We start from the raw sequence: 13,409 nt of genomic DNA on the forward strand, positions 1-13,409 counted from the left end.
AACACTGGCTCCCATGAGTCGTTCTATTTATTTGCTGGTGGCTGAGGGGGGCCAGGGTTTGGTTGACGTGGTGGGCAGGGTGGCAGCCTTCTGCCTACAGGCCCTCCAAAGGCTCCTCTACTGCGAGGACCCCCTCCCGTGGCAGCAGCTAGCTAATTTGTTTTGTACCGGGTGGGGGGCCTTGATTTCGACTGGAAGCTGTTCCTTCTGGACCCCACCCTCCTGGACTGGGGTGTCCTCCTGCCCTTCTATTGAAGCCTGGCAAGCTGCCTTCTGCCTCCTGCTCCAAGCCAGGCATCTGCAGTTTCTGCAGGAGCCCCTGATCCATAACCTAGCCCTGCAGCACAGTCTGCCAGGCCTTGCCTCTAGCAGCCTTCTCGACTCCCTCATCTGGTCACATACCATCTGGCTGGGACACCTGCTTGACATGACCCAGTCAGACTGGTTGTCAGCTGAGGCTCTGGCCACCCGCTTGGGCACACTCTCAGTCCGCTGTGCTGCCCACTTCCTAAGGGATGTGAGGGCTATTCTCCCGGAGGATGCAGCAACTGCCCTGGAGGAGCACCTCCGAGTATGGAGAGCCCTCCCTGCCGGTGATGTCCTGGGCGAGACCTTTCCACCACTGCCCATTGTCCTGGTTGTGGATAGTAACCTGTGTGGTGGGCCTGCCATCTTACTGGCTCTCCCTGTGTCTCCTGACACTGGTACCGAGATCTGCTTTGATGTGCTCCCCCGGAAGGCCCTGTATCTGTGGGTGATTCAGGTCCACCATGCCCGCATCCTTGCCACTCGGCTCAACATGGTGTGGCAGAGGCATGTGGCGCTCACACCAGCCTGCCCTGCGTGGTGCACGCTTTATAAGCCTCCCATCTCCAAAACGACGGGTGACCACACATGGGATACTGGCCACTGGCACTCTCATTCGTCACATGGATCTGGCTGCGTCAGTGGCGTGTCCCTTCTATCTGGGGGGAGCGAAGGAGGACCTTAACCATGCCTTCCTCGGACGCTCCCGGCTGTCGCAGCTGTTTGCTGCCCTCAGTGCTTTGCTTGAGGCACTAGGTTTGGCCTTCTCAGAGGCAACTTACTTGTTCTCCCTCCCCTACCGGGCAGCCAATGGGGGTATCATTTGCCTGGCCACCTTTTTACTCTATCAGGCTAATCCTCAAGAGTAGCCCAGGAACCGGCTTGCCTGGATGATGCCCTGTGGCTCTTCCGGTTTTTGGTGCGGGTGCACCTGTCGCTGGAGTACGCTGTCCTCCAGCAGACGGTGCCCGCCTTCCAGGCATGTTGGGCAATTCAGGGGCTGCTTTGCAGTGTCGAGGGTGGCCATTTAGTCCTCGCACTGTGATACTGCTCCCCCCTTCCTGGGGTACCAGCAGCAGGCTGATGTCGCACTGGATATTCTTGTTTTTAGACTGTGAGGGCAGGGCTTGCAGGCCATAGACCTAGGCCAGGGGCGGGCAATTATTTTGGGCAGAGGGCCGCTTACGGAGTTGTGGCAAGCCATGGAGGGCCGCATGACTGGCAGCCCAGGGCAGATTAATATTAACTTTCTAAATGTTTTAGGGGGCTCCGTCTGTCACACCTGGACCCCTGCGTGGGCAGTTTTATTCCTTTGTTGGGTTGTTACCCCCTTTTCCCCTTCATAAACCTTTATAAAAAAAGTCAAAAGTCTTTCTTTTTTTCCTTCCTTCCTTTTCATTGAAGGAAGCAAACAGAAACACTGCTCTGCAGGGAGTTGGGGGAGCCCTTCCCTGCCCCCGGGGCTCCGGCTCGGGGCTGTGGTGCCGCGGGCGGCTCCGGGATCCGGGAAGGGGATGCACGGCCCCATCTCGCACCTCCCAGTTTGGGTTTTCTTTTCCCTCCGCTTTTCAACGTGACCCAGAAGCTGCGCGGGGCAGTTCCGGACGGAAGGCGCCCGCGGGGCGGGGAGCGCGGAGCGGGGCGGCGCGGGGCGGCCCCGCCTCACCTGTGGCTCGGGGCGGCGGTCGCGGCGGGGGGACGCGATGAGATGCTCCCTGAAGCGCTGCCTCAGCCTCGCCGCCGCCCTCCTGGCCGGGCTGCTGCTGCTGCTGCCGGGCTGGGCCCCGCGCCCGCAGGACCCCGTGGCCGTGAGTACCGGGGGGGGGCGCGGGGCGGCCCCGCTTTGTGTTCCCTTCTCTAAGCGTGCTCGCTCCGCAGGAGGAGATCCGGAGCTGGGCCCACGGCGTGCTGCTCCAGCAGCTGCAGCCCGGCAGGAGCCCGCCCAGCCTGCAGGAGCTGTGGAACTCGTCCGCCCTCAGGAACATCTCCTACCGCTACCTGGCCGGCCTCCCGCCGCCTCGCACCCGTGAGTAGCCCGCCGTGCCTCCCCCCTTCACCGCCACCCGCTGGCCCCCTTTGTCGCGTCCCCTCTGTCGCAGAAGGGGCTCCCAGGTCCTGCCCTCTGCCGACTCCAACATTGGACACAAGCAGGAGCCTTGCTAAGTCAAAGGGGGTATTCACAGCGCAGGGCGAACCCAGAGCAAAGGTGACAGCAGCCCGCGGCCTTCATGCGATCGAGCCAGATTGCACAATGCCCCCCCGCCCCGGGAAATTACATTGAGGACTGTGCGGGTTCAACTTGAACAGCTAAACTCCCAGGGTAGTGGTTCTCAACCAGGTGTCGAGGCACCCCAGGGTGTCATGAAGGGGTGCTGTGGGATGCCACACGGTGTTAGTGCTGTTAGGCGTGCAGATGTGATTCGCCCAGAGAAACCCACCGATTTCAAATAGGAATCCACGGTGTCCAGCGTATTGCACCTGTCGTGGTCTCTCCGAGTCCTTGGCTGCGGAAGAGTTGCTCTACTTTACTTTTCTTTAGTCAAAAAACAAGTGAAAACAGAGGGCGGGCATTTTCCACGGGGTGCCTTGACTCTAACAAAGGGTGTCTTGAGTCTACTGAGGTGGAGAATCGCTGCCGTACAGCAGTGACAAACTGCCTGCTGCCAGCTGGCTTCAGCAACAACGCAGGCCGAGTGAAGACAAAACCACCTCTCTGCTTGGGAGGAGGAACGGTTGTGAGACATTCAGAAATTATTCACCCTCATGGGAGCAGACTCAGAAAAGAAACAGTGCTGGGCTGGGCTGGGCTGTACTTCTGCTTCAAATGGAAGGAAACGGTGTTTCCTTTTGTTGCTAATGCACACTGCCACCCAGTGGGACAAGCCAGCTGGTAGGTTTTAGCCCCACTGTGGGAAACTCCCTCTATTCACCTCTCTTTTGCCTTTTGCTCTGGAGAGGATGCAGACCAGGGAAAGAGGTAAATAAGAGAGGAGACTGTTCTTCTTAATTGTATAAAAATGCTTCCTGAGTGCCTATTGTTCTTGGTGGAGGTGGATCCCTGTGACAGGCCCAGGAAGGGCCCTTCTATTCCAGGCAAACAGTGCAGGGTAGTGTTTGGACACAGAGATAAGGGAGGCCGGATGCAACATTAACACACCATAAGGGACAAGCTAGGTTTGATTTACATATACATCTTGCACTGAGATTACCAGCACTAGATACCATACAAAAATAGTTGCTAGATATACTTCTGGGCCTCTCCAGTGGATGTGGCAAACAGGTAAAACAGACATAGGATTGTGTCAGGGAAAGGTGATCCCTATTGTCAACTGGGTAAATGAGACCTTGTGAGATCAGTAAAGAACAGACCTTCAAAAATGTTTGACTCCCAAGGGAAAGGCCAAACTTTCAGAGGAGCTCAGCCACTTGGGTGATTAGCCCTTTTTAGAAAACTTGCCAGTAGCTGGATGCCTGAACAACTGAACTCTAAAAAGGTGCCCACAGAGCTAACCTGCCCTGCAAAGGCTTTGAGGTACTGCTAACTTAGCCAGCTGCCACGTGGAGATGAAGCTTGTACCAGCCAAAGAATTCCTCTTCCTGGTAGAGTTAAGTCCCCTCCCCACTAAGAAGGGTGGCCATCACAGAAGACAGTCCGGTTGTCCTCTGTCCTTTATTGTTACAAAACCGGACGCCTTTATGTCCTCTATTTTTCTCTTGAAGAAAAAATTTCCACGGGGTGCCTTGAATCTAACAAAGGGTGTCTTGAGTCTACCAAGTTTGAGGATTTTCTCTTGAAGAGAAAAATAGAGGACATAAAGGTTTTGTATCAATAGAGGACAGAATAGCAGCAAACTGGAATGTCCTCTATGATGGCCACCCTACCCCTAAGATATACTCAGACCATCCAAAGGACTCTGGTCTAGACCAGTGGTTCTCAACCTTTTTTATACTGCGGAGCAGCAAACATGTTTAAATTAAATTTACGTATTTAAAATTAAATTTTTACACGTGGGGTGGAGGGAGTGGGGATTGTGAGGATCGGATCAGGTTGGGGCACCGCAGCCATGGGCATTGGGGAACCCTGCAGGGGGTGGGGCTGCGCAGGCAGTACCTGGGGGGACCCAGCCAGGGCTGCCTGGGAAGAAGGGGCTCTGCTGCCTTCCCTAGGAGCAAGCAGCAGAGCTGCCTTCCTGCCCTGGGCATTTTCCCACTCATATCCCCCTCCTCCCAGCTGTGGGCAGGGCTGGGGGCAGCTTGCCCAGCCTGGCACGGGCCCCAGTACCTGCTGTGCGGGCAGTGTCTGGTTGGTGGCAGGAACGGGACAGGGCAAACGGAGCCAGCTGCCTCCCTCCCTGTCCCCATGCCCCACTTTAACCCCACACATGACTGCTGGTGGCCCAGCAGCCAACCCTTTACAACCTGGTGGTTGGGAGCCTCTGTATACAGAGCCATGCTGGGGGTTTGGGGGGAAATGCCCCTCAAGCAGTGGACAAGCAAAACTGGTGCCATGGGTGACACTGAGCGTGTTAAGGTGCAGCGGGTTGACAGCTGCAGGGATGGTGGCCCCTGCTGTGACGCCTGCCAGCTGTGGAGGAGATTGGTGCAGGGGGGTCCTGGGGCCCTGCACCCCTAGCAGCTGACAGACAAAACTCGTGCCAAGACTGTGTCTGTCCTGGGGCAGTTGATTGTCTGTATTGATTCTTTCCTCTCCTTAGCCTGGTGTTGTAGGTGCTAATTGATGCTGGTTAAGTCGTTATGTAGTAGCTAGGTCCTGTGTATTGAGCTGGGCCCCGAGTCCCTGGTCCCTGAGTGAATCATGAGTGATTGACTGGTAACCGGGAACACAGCAGCTTAGCAGCCAGGCCTGCAGCAGTGTCTCCCCTCCCTGCCCCAAGACAGACACAGTCAGTCCCACAGCACCAGTTTTGCTTGTCTGAAGCTTGAGGGTCAGTTCCCCCCAACCCCTGCACCCATCTTCTTGAAACTTGGCAGGCTTTGTGGCCTCAGCAAGAGCTACCAGCCCTGCAGTTCTCACCCCACTATGTTGTAACGCCCAGATGTGACATGTGTTTTGCTTTCAAGAATTTGGGGTGCCGTTACCCCCAAACCCCTGCACTGATCTCCTTGAAATTTGGCAGGCTTCATCTTCTCTGCAGAGTCTACCATTCCTAAACATCTCATCCAAATCAGACAAAAAACAACAAAGTTATAGATATTTTATTGTTTCCCCACTATACCTTATGGCTGGATCTCTGAGGCGGCTCCGAAGCTCTTCGGAAGCCCTGAACTGCTTCGGGAAGCCAAATGAGGCAGCGCTTCTACCCGGACATGCTGCTTCGGACCCCGAAGTGTCCGAAGCTCTGTCCGAAGCCTCACACAGCCCTACCAAGCGTGCATCTAGTCTCCCGAGTCCCAGCTCGGGGCCTTGACTTACATGACCTTCTCTCAGCCACTTGTCCTGAAATCTTAGAGACAGCTCCCAGCATCTGGGTCAGGCTTTATCTCGGGGATTCAGATGTATTTCTTCCACACAGAACTAGCTCATCACATCAGATATCTTGTCCCCCTCACCTAGGGCCAATCTATTCCATACATTTTACAGGCCACTTGCCTGAAAATCACACCTGACTTCAAGGCTTCCTTATGATTACCAACCTGCTTCCTGTGTCTCCCTTGTATCTCAAGGGTTTCTTACTGCAACTCTCTTCCCCTGGCAGCACTCTCCCTTGCCGAAGCCATTTTTAAACTTTTTAAATTTCCTGGTCAGTGTCATCTGATAGGTGGTTGACACATCTCAGGTAAAGCTAACTCAACTGCAACATCTTCCTAAAGACTATGGTAGTGATTTTATCCAGAATAGGCTGGTCAAACTAGGGATTTACTAGAGCTGCTCAGGGCAGGGTGCGTGTCTGCGCAGAGCCTCTTCTTTTCCTTCTAAAACCTTTTCTCCATGTTTTAGGGTTCCTTACAGTGGGGTTATCATCTGTGAAGCGGAAGCGAGGGCACTATCTCCTGGATACGCTGACGTCCATCTTTGAGCAGTCAACAAATGAGGAGCTCAATCAGATGGTGGTGGTGGTGCACCTTGCTGACTCAGACATGGAGTGGAATGTCAAAGTGGCCAAGGACATCACCACAAAGTTTCCTCACCACCTTCTTGCGAGCCGCCTGCTTGTTATCCACGCCCCTCAGGATTTCTATCCAGCCCTGGAAGGCCTGAAGAGGAATTACAATGATCCAGAAGATAGGGTGAAATTCAGGTCAAAGCAGAATGTGGACTATGCTTATCTCCTTAGTTTTGCAGCAAACCTGTCTACCTACTACCTCATGATTGAGGATGATGTGCAGTGCTCCAAGTCCTTCTTCACCTCTATCCGAAGGGTTCTGGCATCCCGGGAGGGCTCCTATTGGGTCACTCTGGAGTTCTCCAAGCTGGGCTACATTGGGAAACTCTACCACTCCAGTGACCTACCCCGTCTTGCCCAGTTCCTCCTCCTGTTTTACCAGGAAATGCCATGTGACTGGCTGCTGGTGCATTTCCGCCTTCTGCTCACCCAGAAGGAAGTGATCCGCTTTAAGCCATCCCTCTTCCAGCACGTTGGTCTCTATTCCTCCTTCCAGGGGACCATCAATCAGCTGAAAGATGATGAGTTCAAGGTGGATTTCTTGGACCTGCCAGACAATCCTCCTGCAACACTGTTCACAGACATTGCCATCTTTGAAGATTACCTGCCCATCAAGGCCTACAGCACCATGGAGGGGTACTTCTGGGGAAAATCCCCCACTGCTGGCAGCCACTTCACCCTCGTGTTCCACCAGCCGGCCCATATCTCATGCATCTCAATCCACACAGGCTCCCCAGAGCGCCAGAGTGACTATCTGCACATGGGGACTGTAGAGCTGGGCACCCAATGGCAGAAGAACCTCAAGGCCTGCATTACATACACACCCATTGGCACTTTTAAGATGGGTAACTTTGAACAGAAAGGCCTGGAGAATGGCAGGGGCTCCAGTGTGGAGTGTGTACGGATTCAAGTGACACAGAGCCAAAGTGAATGGCTGATCATCCACAGTATCAGCATCTGGACCAAACCAAATCCCTGAGAGGTCCTCTGCTTCCCCTCTCAGAGGTTATGCAGCCATGGCAGGGATTCATTGCATTATGTGAGAGCACCTGTGTTGATATCAATTCCTTTTTTTGGCAAATGAAATCACTGAGCCCTTCTGGGTCAACTTTTATGGCTTGGGTTTTCCCAGATTATCTTCTGGATCCTGTTCAAGAGGAAAATCAGGCAGCTGATTATAATAATAGATTTCTTCTTTTGAGGGTAGGTGAAGGTTGCGGGCTTACTGTTGCGAAGGTAAGAGGGTGATGGCACTGCCCAGGAAAAAGAGCTGGCACCCTGTAGAGGTGTATAAAGGATAAGAGCCCAGCAGGGAAGGAAGCTGGTTCAGTGGGGGATGTGGGAGGATGGTGATTCAGCAAGGATGTGGCACAGCAGGGCTCTGGTAGCAAAGCAGGATGGAGCATTGGCAAAGTAAAACAGGGAGGTAATTCAGCACATTCAGACTCTTAAAGTGCAGGGCACCTCACACCTTTAGGTCCTGATTGCCAGTGCTCTGTGCTGGAGCCCAGCCTAGCATGATCCCAAAGGGCTGATGGGCCCTCTGAGTCAACAGGCTGATGTTGCTGTGCAGTTAGGACATCCAATAGGCCAGGCCTCAGGATTGAGGTAGACCCTTGGGGCAAACAGTGGTCTCTGGCTCAGAGTAAATTTAGAGGTGTTTTCTACTGAGAGATCCTAACCTGGAGAAGGGGACTTCTTGTTGTGATAGCTTCTGCACATGGATGCCTAAGGAAGAGCCCTGGTACAGCAAAGCCTTGAATTTCCCAATGTAGAAACTGCCCCAAACCCAAACATATGATGGGCTGGATTCCTTTAGGCTGCCAAACTGAGAGGCCTCAAAACTCACACTCAGATGCTGCGTCATCTCACTTCTCCATATTAATGTTCCTCAATGCCTAATGCTCTGCTCCTGGGCACATAAAGAAGTGCCACTGCTTTCTCAGCTCTAAGCTGCTTGGCTCACACCTGTGTCCCACAAATGGGATGTTCCTCTGCCTATCTCATAGAAAATCATAGAAAATTAGGGTTGGAAGGGACATCAGGAGGTCATCTAGTCCAACCCCCAATCTCATCAAAGGGCTGTGATCTGGTAGGTATTCTTGGAGCCTGCCTGCCAGATCAAGATCCACATAAAACACAGGGGCAACAACTGCTTTGTTTTTAAAGGAGTTGTCTAAAGAGGAGGCAGAACCCCTGGTCTGCCCAATAGCTCAGCGGCTAGAGCACTCACATGGGCTGCTGGATGTCTGGCTCGAAGTTACTCTTCTGCCTCAGGGGATTCACACATGCCTTCAAATCCTGCTGCTCCAAGAAATGTTTGTCTTTATTTTGACATAAAACAGACTTTGGATAAAATGCAGATGCAATCCTGAGAGCCCAGACTAGAACCAAGACATGATCCCCTCCCCACAACCCTTCTCACTGTCCCTTCAGAGAAAGGGGTGATCCCTGCTTTGTTGTGGGAAGGGTGGGGGGGGCCCTCAGGACTGAATCAGAGCTGGAGGTGCTGCCTAGTACTGCTGAGTAAGGCACCTAAACTGAAGGGAGAGGCAAGGTTTGAAATACACCTGTCCTTACTCCTTTTCTGGGTGGTTCCTCACTCCTTAGGTTGTTCCCTGCCTGGTGTGTTGGCTTTTGCAGAGGCATCAAACTGTCCATAGGCATTATACGGGGAGCCTTGGCATCTAACACAAGGCTGTAGATTCCACCGTGGGAGGCACCTAAAAGTTAAGTGGTGCAGTGGTCAGTGTTGTGATGCCCGAGGCCCTTTATAAATCCAGGACTAGGTCCCTCCACCAGGAAGAAGTCATTGATATATCCTGTTTACTCAAAGGGAAAGACTCCAGTCTTATCACGGTGGTACCCTGCATTACCCAAATCTAATTTTATGTATCATAAATGTTTCAAAACAGATCACAGTTTAGATAGGGGTCTTTTGGGTTTTTTGGGGTAAGTGCACTACTCAGGATTTGAACCAAAGTTCAGCTACCAATTAGTATGCGTGCAGAATGACCTCCAAGGTCTATTTTGTGCATGGTGTTGAAATGAAAATCAGGGCTTCTTTTGTAAACTGCAGGGATATTTATTTATTTTAGACCGTCCTGTTAAGGTATATGGACATTCCTTATTTGGGAGGAGTTTGCAAGGGAGAAAACTAGTGCTGGGCAATCTGAAGAATTCTTACTGAATTAGTCATGCTTTGGGGAGTATTCAACAGTTCCGATTTAGCTTCTTGGTTTGTTTATTCAGTGTGTTTGAATGCAATTTGTAAATAGTTCCAGTGCTCTGTGCTTTCCTCAAAAGCTGTAAATTCCAAAGATTTCAATTAAATTATTTATAAATTTGAGGACAGTGTTCAAAATATCCAATGTAGCGGCCTCTCATTTGTCTCGTCTGTTATATAGTTGAAATCATTAGCAAGAAATGTGTTTCATTTCAAGAGAACACTCTCACCTCTGAAAGGCTTGTTTCACTTGGATTATTTTGTGCTTACTGCATTTTCCTCACCAGCACCTGACAGAGCAGACTCAAGTTTGAGACACATTATATCCTGCCTTGTTTCTTGCAACAGCCCCCTTGCTGACCTTTCAGGTACATATATTATATCCCTTCAGCCCATTCAAAACCTTTCTGCTAACCTCATTTTCCATGCCCTGATCTTCTCATTCCCTTTCTCACTCCTTCTATTAGCCTCCCAACCAACAGTGAATCAGATTCAAGATTTTTCTCCACTTCAAGGCTCCACACAGCTCTGTCCCTCCTTGCAATCCTTCTTTTGACCAGCTCTGTGCCGCCCAGCCATCTGTTCTGCTTTGCCATTGTCCCCTACCCTGTTTGCCAGATTTGCATATCATTACCTTTGTGCCCTCCTCTATGTAGCTCCTGAGGTCTAGCACAGCCTTTCTGCTCTCATCCCCACCCTGCCCCCTTTAACATCCTTCTTAATACCCCTCATCTGCCATGCTGCCTTTAGTGAGTCTTGCTGATTTACAGCAAAGCTACCTATTGTTAGCCTCATTCCCTGACCTCCCATCCTTACTGGAAACCCCTCAGAGCAGGGATTGAGTGTTTGGAAAGTGCTCTGCATTTAGGAGTCACTATCCCAAGTAACTACCACCACTGCTCATTCTTTACTCTCACTGTCAGAGGCTATAAAAGGCAGCCCAGCCTGTGCTAATTGCCTAGGTGACTACACCTGGCTTTGACTGGCATCCCTAACCCAGCTAATGCACCAGCCAGCTACTGGCTGGCCCTTCTGGTTGGCTGCTGGGGAGAACAGCTTCCCTATTTAGTTCCAGCTGCAGCAGTATGTTTTTGGCTAGCTCTAATTCTGCTGAAGGTCTGTGATCCTGGGTCTTTGTCTCCTGATTCTGCTTGGCTTTGTTCCTGGACTCTAGCTTTATGTGTATTCCCTTTGGATCTGGTAACTTGATGTCTAACTCTTGGTTTGCCCTGACTGTGGTTCTGGCTCCTGCTGTTTTACAACTCTGAGCCATGTCCTTGCTTACCTCTGGTTCCTGGCATAGTCTGACTTTGGCACTGGCTTCTGACTCCTGACCCTAGGCTCAGCCTGGGATTTGGTCTCTGCCCCTGGTTTTTTCTTTGAATCTGGTAACTTGGTCTTTGATTCCTGATCCTTATCTCCCATCTCACTCAGCAGGTCCCAGATGCTGAGATCCAAGAGTTCTGCTGAGTCCAGTAGAAATCTAGCAGGCAAGCTGGGATACTAACTACAGTCCAGGCCCGTGTATGTTGAGCCCTGGTCCAGGCTTTAATTGCAGGCCCAGCTTTCCTGCCTTAGTTCTTGTTTTCTGTAAGGCAGCTACTACCATGGGCCAGAAGATCACCCTCTTGCTGCTGAAATGTATAAAAGGCTCTGTCCTTGCCTAGTCCTGCTATTAAAGCAGTGCCAGATCTCTGTATCTAAGAATATACACTGTGCTAATGATCACAGTGTGGGTAATTGCAAGTCTAAGTAGGATGTTGATGGAAATACCCTTACCTAGAAAGGGTAGAAAGCAGGCAGTGAGAGACCCAGGCTAACTGTCTCGTCTACAAATTCCATGCTGTTTTCCAACTTTCCATTAGATGGCCCCAGAGACCTGAATTTGAACTCACAGCTGATAATCTCAGCCCTAACTGCTCCTGCCTGGCTCACAGTTCCAGAAAGGGGAGAAGCAGCATCCCTTAGCCTACAGATGGAAACCCAAGTGACATGGAGACGGTGGTGAAGAGGCGAATGAGGGAGGAGTGGGAAGGGCAATCACCTGGCACTGGAAGCAGAGGCTGTAAAAATGGACCTCAGGGGATTTCCAATATGTGTAGTAGAAAGACAAATTTGACCCTGACTGGCACAGAAAGGAAAGGATTGGGGCTAATATTTACTCATTTTACTCCTTTATCATCAAACCAATCCTTTTGGAGGTTAATGGGCATGCAGCAATTGTATTCCCCTCTAGGCCACAATGGGGCTCCTGGCCCTTTTGGCAGGGTGCTATCCAAACAGCTCCTGATGCTGTCCATGCTGCAGAGGGAGGTTCTGGGACACGCATTATGGGTGAAGCTCGCTGCTCAGAGGCAGGACACCTGGGTTCTGTTCCTAGCTCCGTCACTGGTTTTCTGGGTGGCCTCAGGCTAGCCATTTTGCAGAACATGCTATGATTTCCCTGCCTGTAAAATGGGGTTAATGTTATTTTCCTTTTATGTCAAGTCTTTTCAGGGTAGGATAACAAGTGCTGTTTAAGAGCTGTGTATGGCTACTTTGCCAGATATGCCACAGGTTGCTGGATGACTCCAAGCACCTCACCACTTTGTGGCTCAGTTTCCCCAGCTGTGAAATGGGGTGCCTAATTCTTACCTGCCTCTGGCATCCTGTGAGATTTCTAGTCAGGAAGCTCTTGACAGGTGCTCGGCATTGTCATCTACTCATGTTTGCCAAATGCATCTGGACCTACGCAAAAGGACCCTCTACATGGGCCAAGTCTAAAGAGGCTCATTACACTTCCTGAAGTATTTAATTATTTGTGGACCACTGGACTTACTGTCAAGCCAGATGGTTTAAGACACAAATATCCAAAAGGGAGGTGTATGGCAAGGCTCTGGCTTCTTGCACGAGTAAGTTATAGGTTAGTTCTAGCTCACAGGGTGAAATCCATGCCAGTCTGAAAGCCTGATCTTCCACTTACTTCCCCTTGGAGGTAGTGACCACAATCTATTCCATCCTCTGACACTGATGCACTCTGGGATCTGGGGCAAGCTACTTCTCCCTCTCTACAATGGGGCTATTTGTGGTGTTGTTCACCTGCCATTACTAGGACCAGGAGATGTTACAGATGAAAGGCATTGCAGAATCTGGATCTCAGTCCAAGGCCAAAGGTTGCATCTTGCTAGTTGTCATGTAATAGGAAGCAGGAGGCTATGCTAGAGGTTCAAGGGCTAGAGCATAACTCGGGTGATGTGTCCTCAGTCCTGGCTCTGCTGCCAATCTGCTGTGTGGTCTTGAGCAAATCCTTTCTTTCTCTATGCTTCTTCCCTAAAGCTGGCCTAAGAATACCTGCAGCCTTATAGCTGTCACCTGCCTTGTCTAGTGAGTTTCCAAGTCCTGTGGAGAAAGGAGAGGCTCCCTCATGAGTGCTATTGGGGTCAGGGAGGGGCTTCTGCTTTCCTCTGAGGTATTGGCATGTTTGGAGGCTTTGACTAGGATCCAGGGATTTCATAGATTTTAGGGTCAGAAGGGACCTATTAGATCATTGAGTCCGACCCCCTGCCCTGGGCAGAAAGAGTGCTGGGGTCAGATGACCTCAGCTAGGTGTTTGTCCAATCTCCTCTTGGTCATCTGTACCCTTCTGTCAGTCATACAATCGTAGAAAATGAGGTTTGGAAGGGAGCTCAGGAGGTCACATCTAGTCCAACCTCCTGCTCAAAGCAGGACCATCCCCAACTAGATCATTGCAGACAGGGCTTTGCTGAGCCAGG

The 13,409-nt window shown here is 51.4% G+C and overlaps 1 protein-coding gene across 1 annotated transcript; it reads left to right on the plus strand.

Moving 5' to 3' along the window:
* Positions 1 to 1,955: 1,955 nt before the first annotated feature.
* On the plus strand, positions 1,956 to 9,780 carry LOC102563452 (alpha-1,6-mannosyl-glycoprotein 4-beta-N-acetylglucosaminyltransferase-like). Its single transcript, XM_006275766.4, has 3 exons — positions 1,956 to 2,114; positions 2,185 to 2,332; positions 6,266 to 9,780. Exons 1-3 carry the CDS (start codon positions 2,010 to 2,012, stop codon positions 7,408 to 7,410), a joined length of 1,398 nt encoding a protein of 465 aa, XP_006275828.1. The 5' UTR covers positions 1,956 to 2,009; the 3' UTR covers positions 7,411 to 9,780.
* The last annotated feature ends 3,629 nt before the right edge of the window (positions 9,781 to 13,409 follow it).

Source organism: Alligator mississippiensis, chromosome 14 (assembly GCF_030867095.1).
Source record: "Alligator mississippiensis isolate rAllMis1 chromosome 14, rAllMis1, whole genome shotgun sequence".
NCBI classification, from domain to species: Eukaryota; Metazoa; Chordata; order Crocodylia; family Alligatoridae; genus Alligator; species Alligator mississippiensis.

Coding starts and splice junctions, on each gene's coding strand:
- LOC102563452 (XM_006275766.4), top strand. CDS start 2,010: ATGAGATGCTCCCTGAAGCGCTGCCTCAGCCTCGCCGCCGCCCTCCTG. Junction 2,115..2,184: donor GCCCGCAGGACCCCGTGGCC/GTGAGTACCGGG, acceptor CTCGCTCCGCAG/GAGGAGATCCGGAGCTGGGC. Junction 2,333..6,265: donor CCTCCCGCCGCCTCGCACCC/GTGAGTAGCCCG, acceptor TCCATGTTTTAG/GGTTCCTTACAGTGGGGTTA.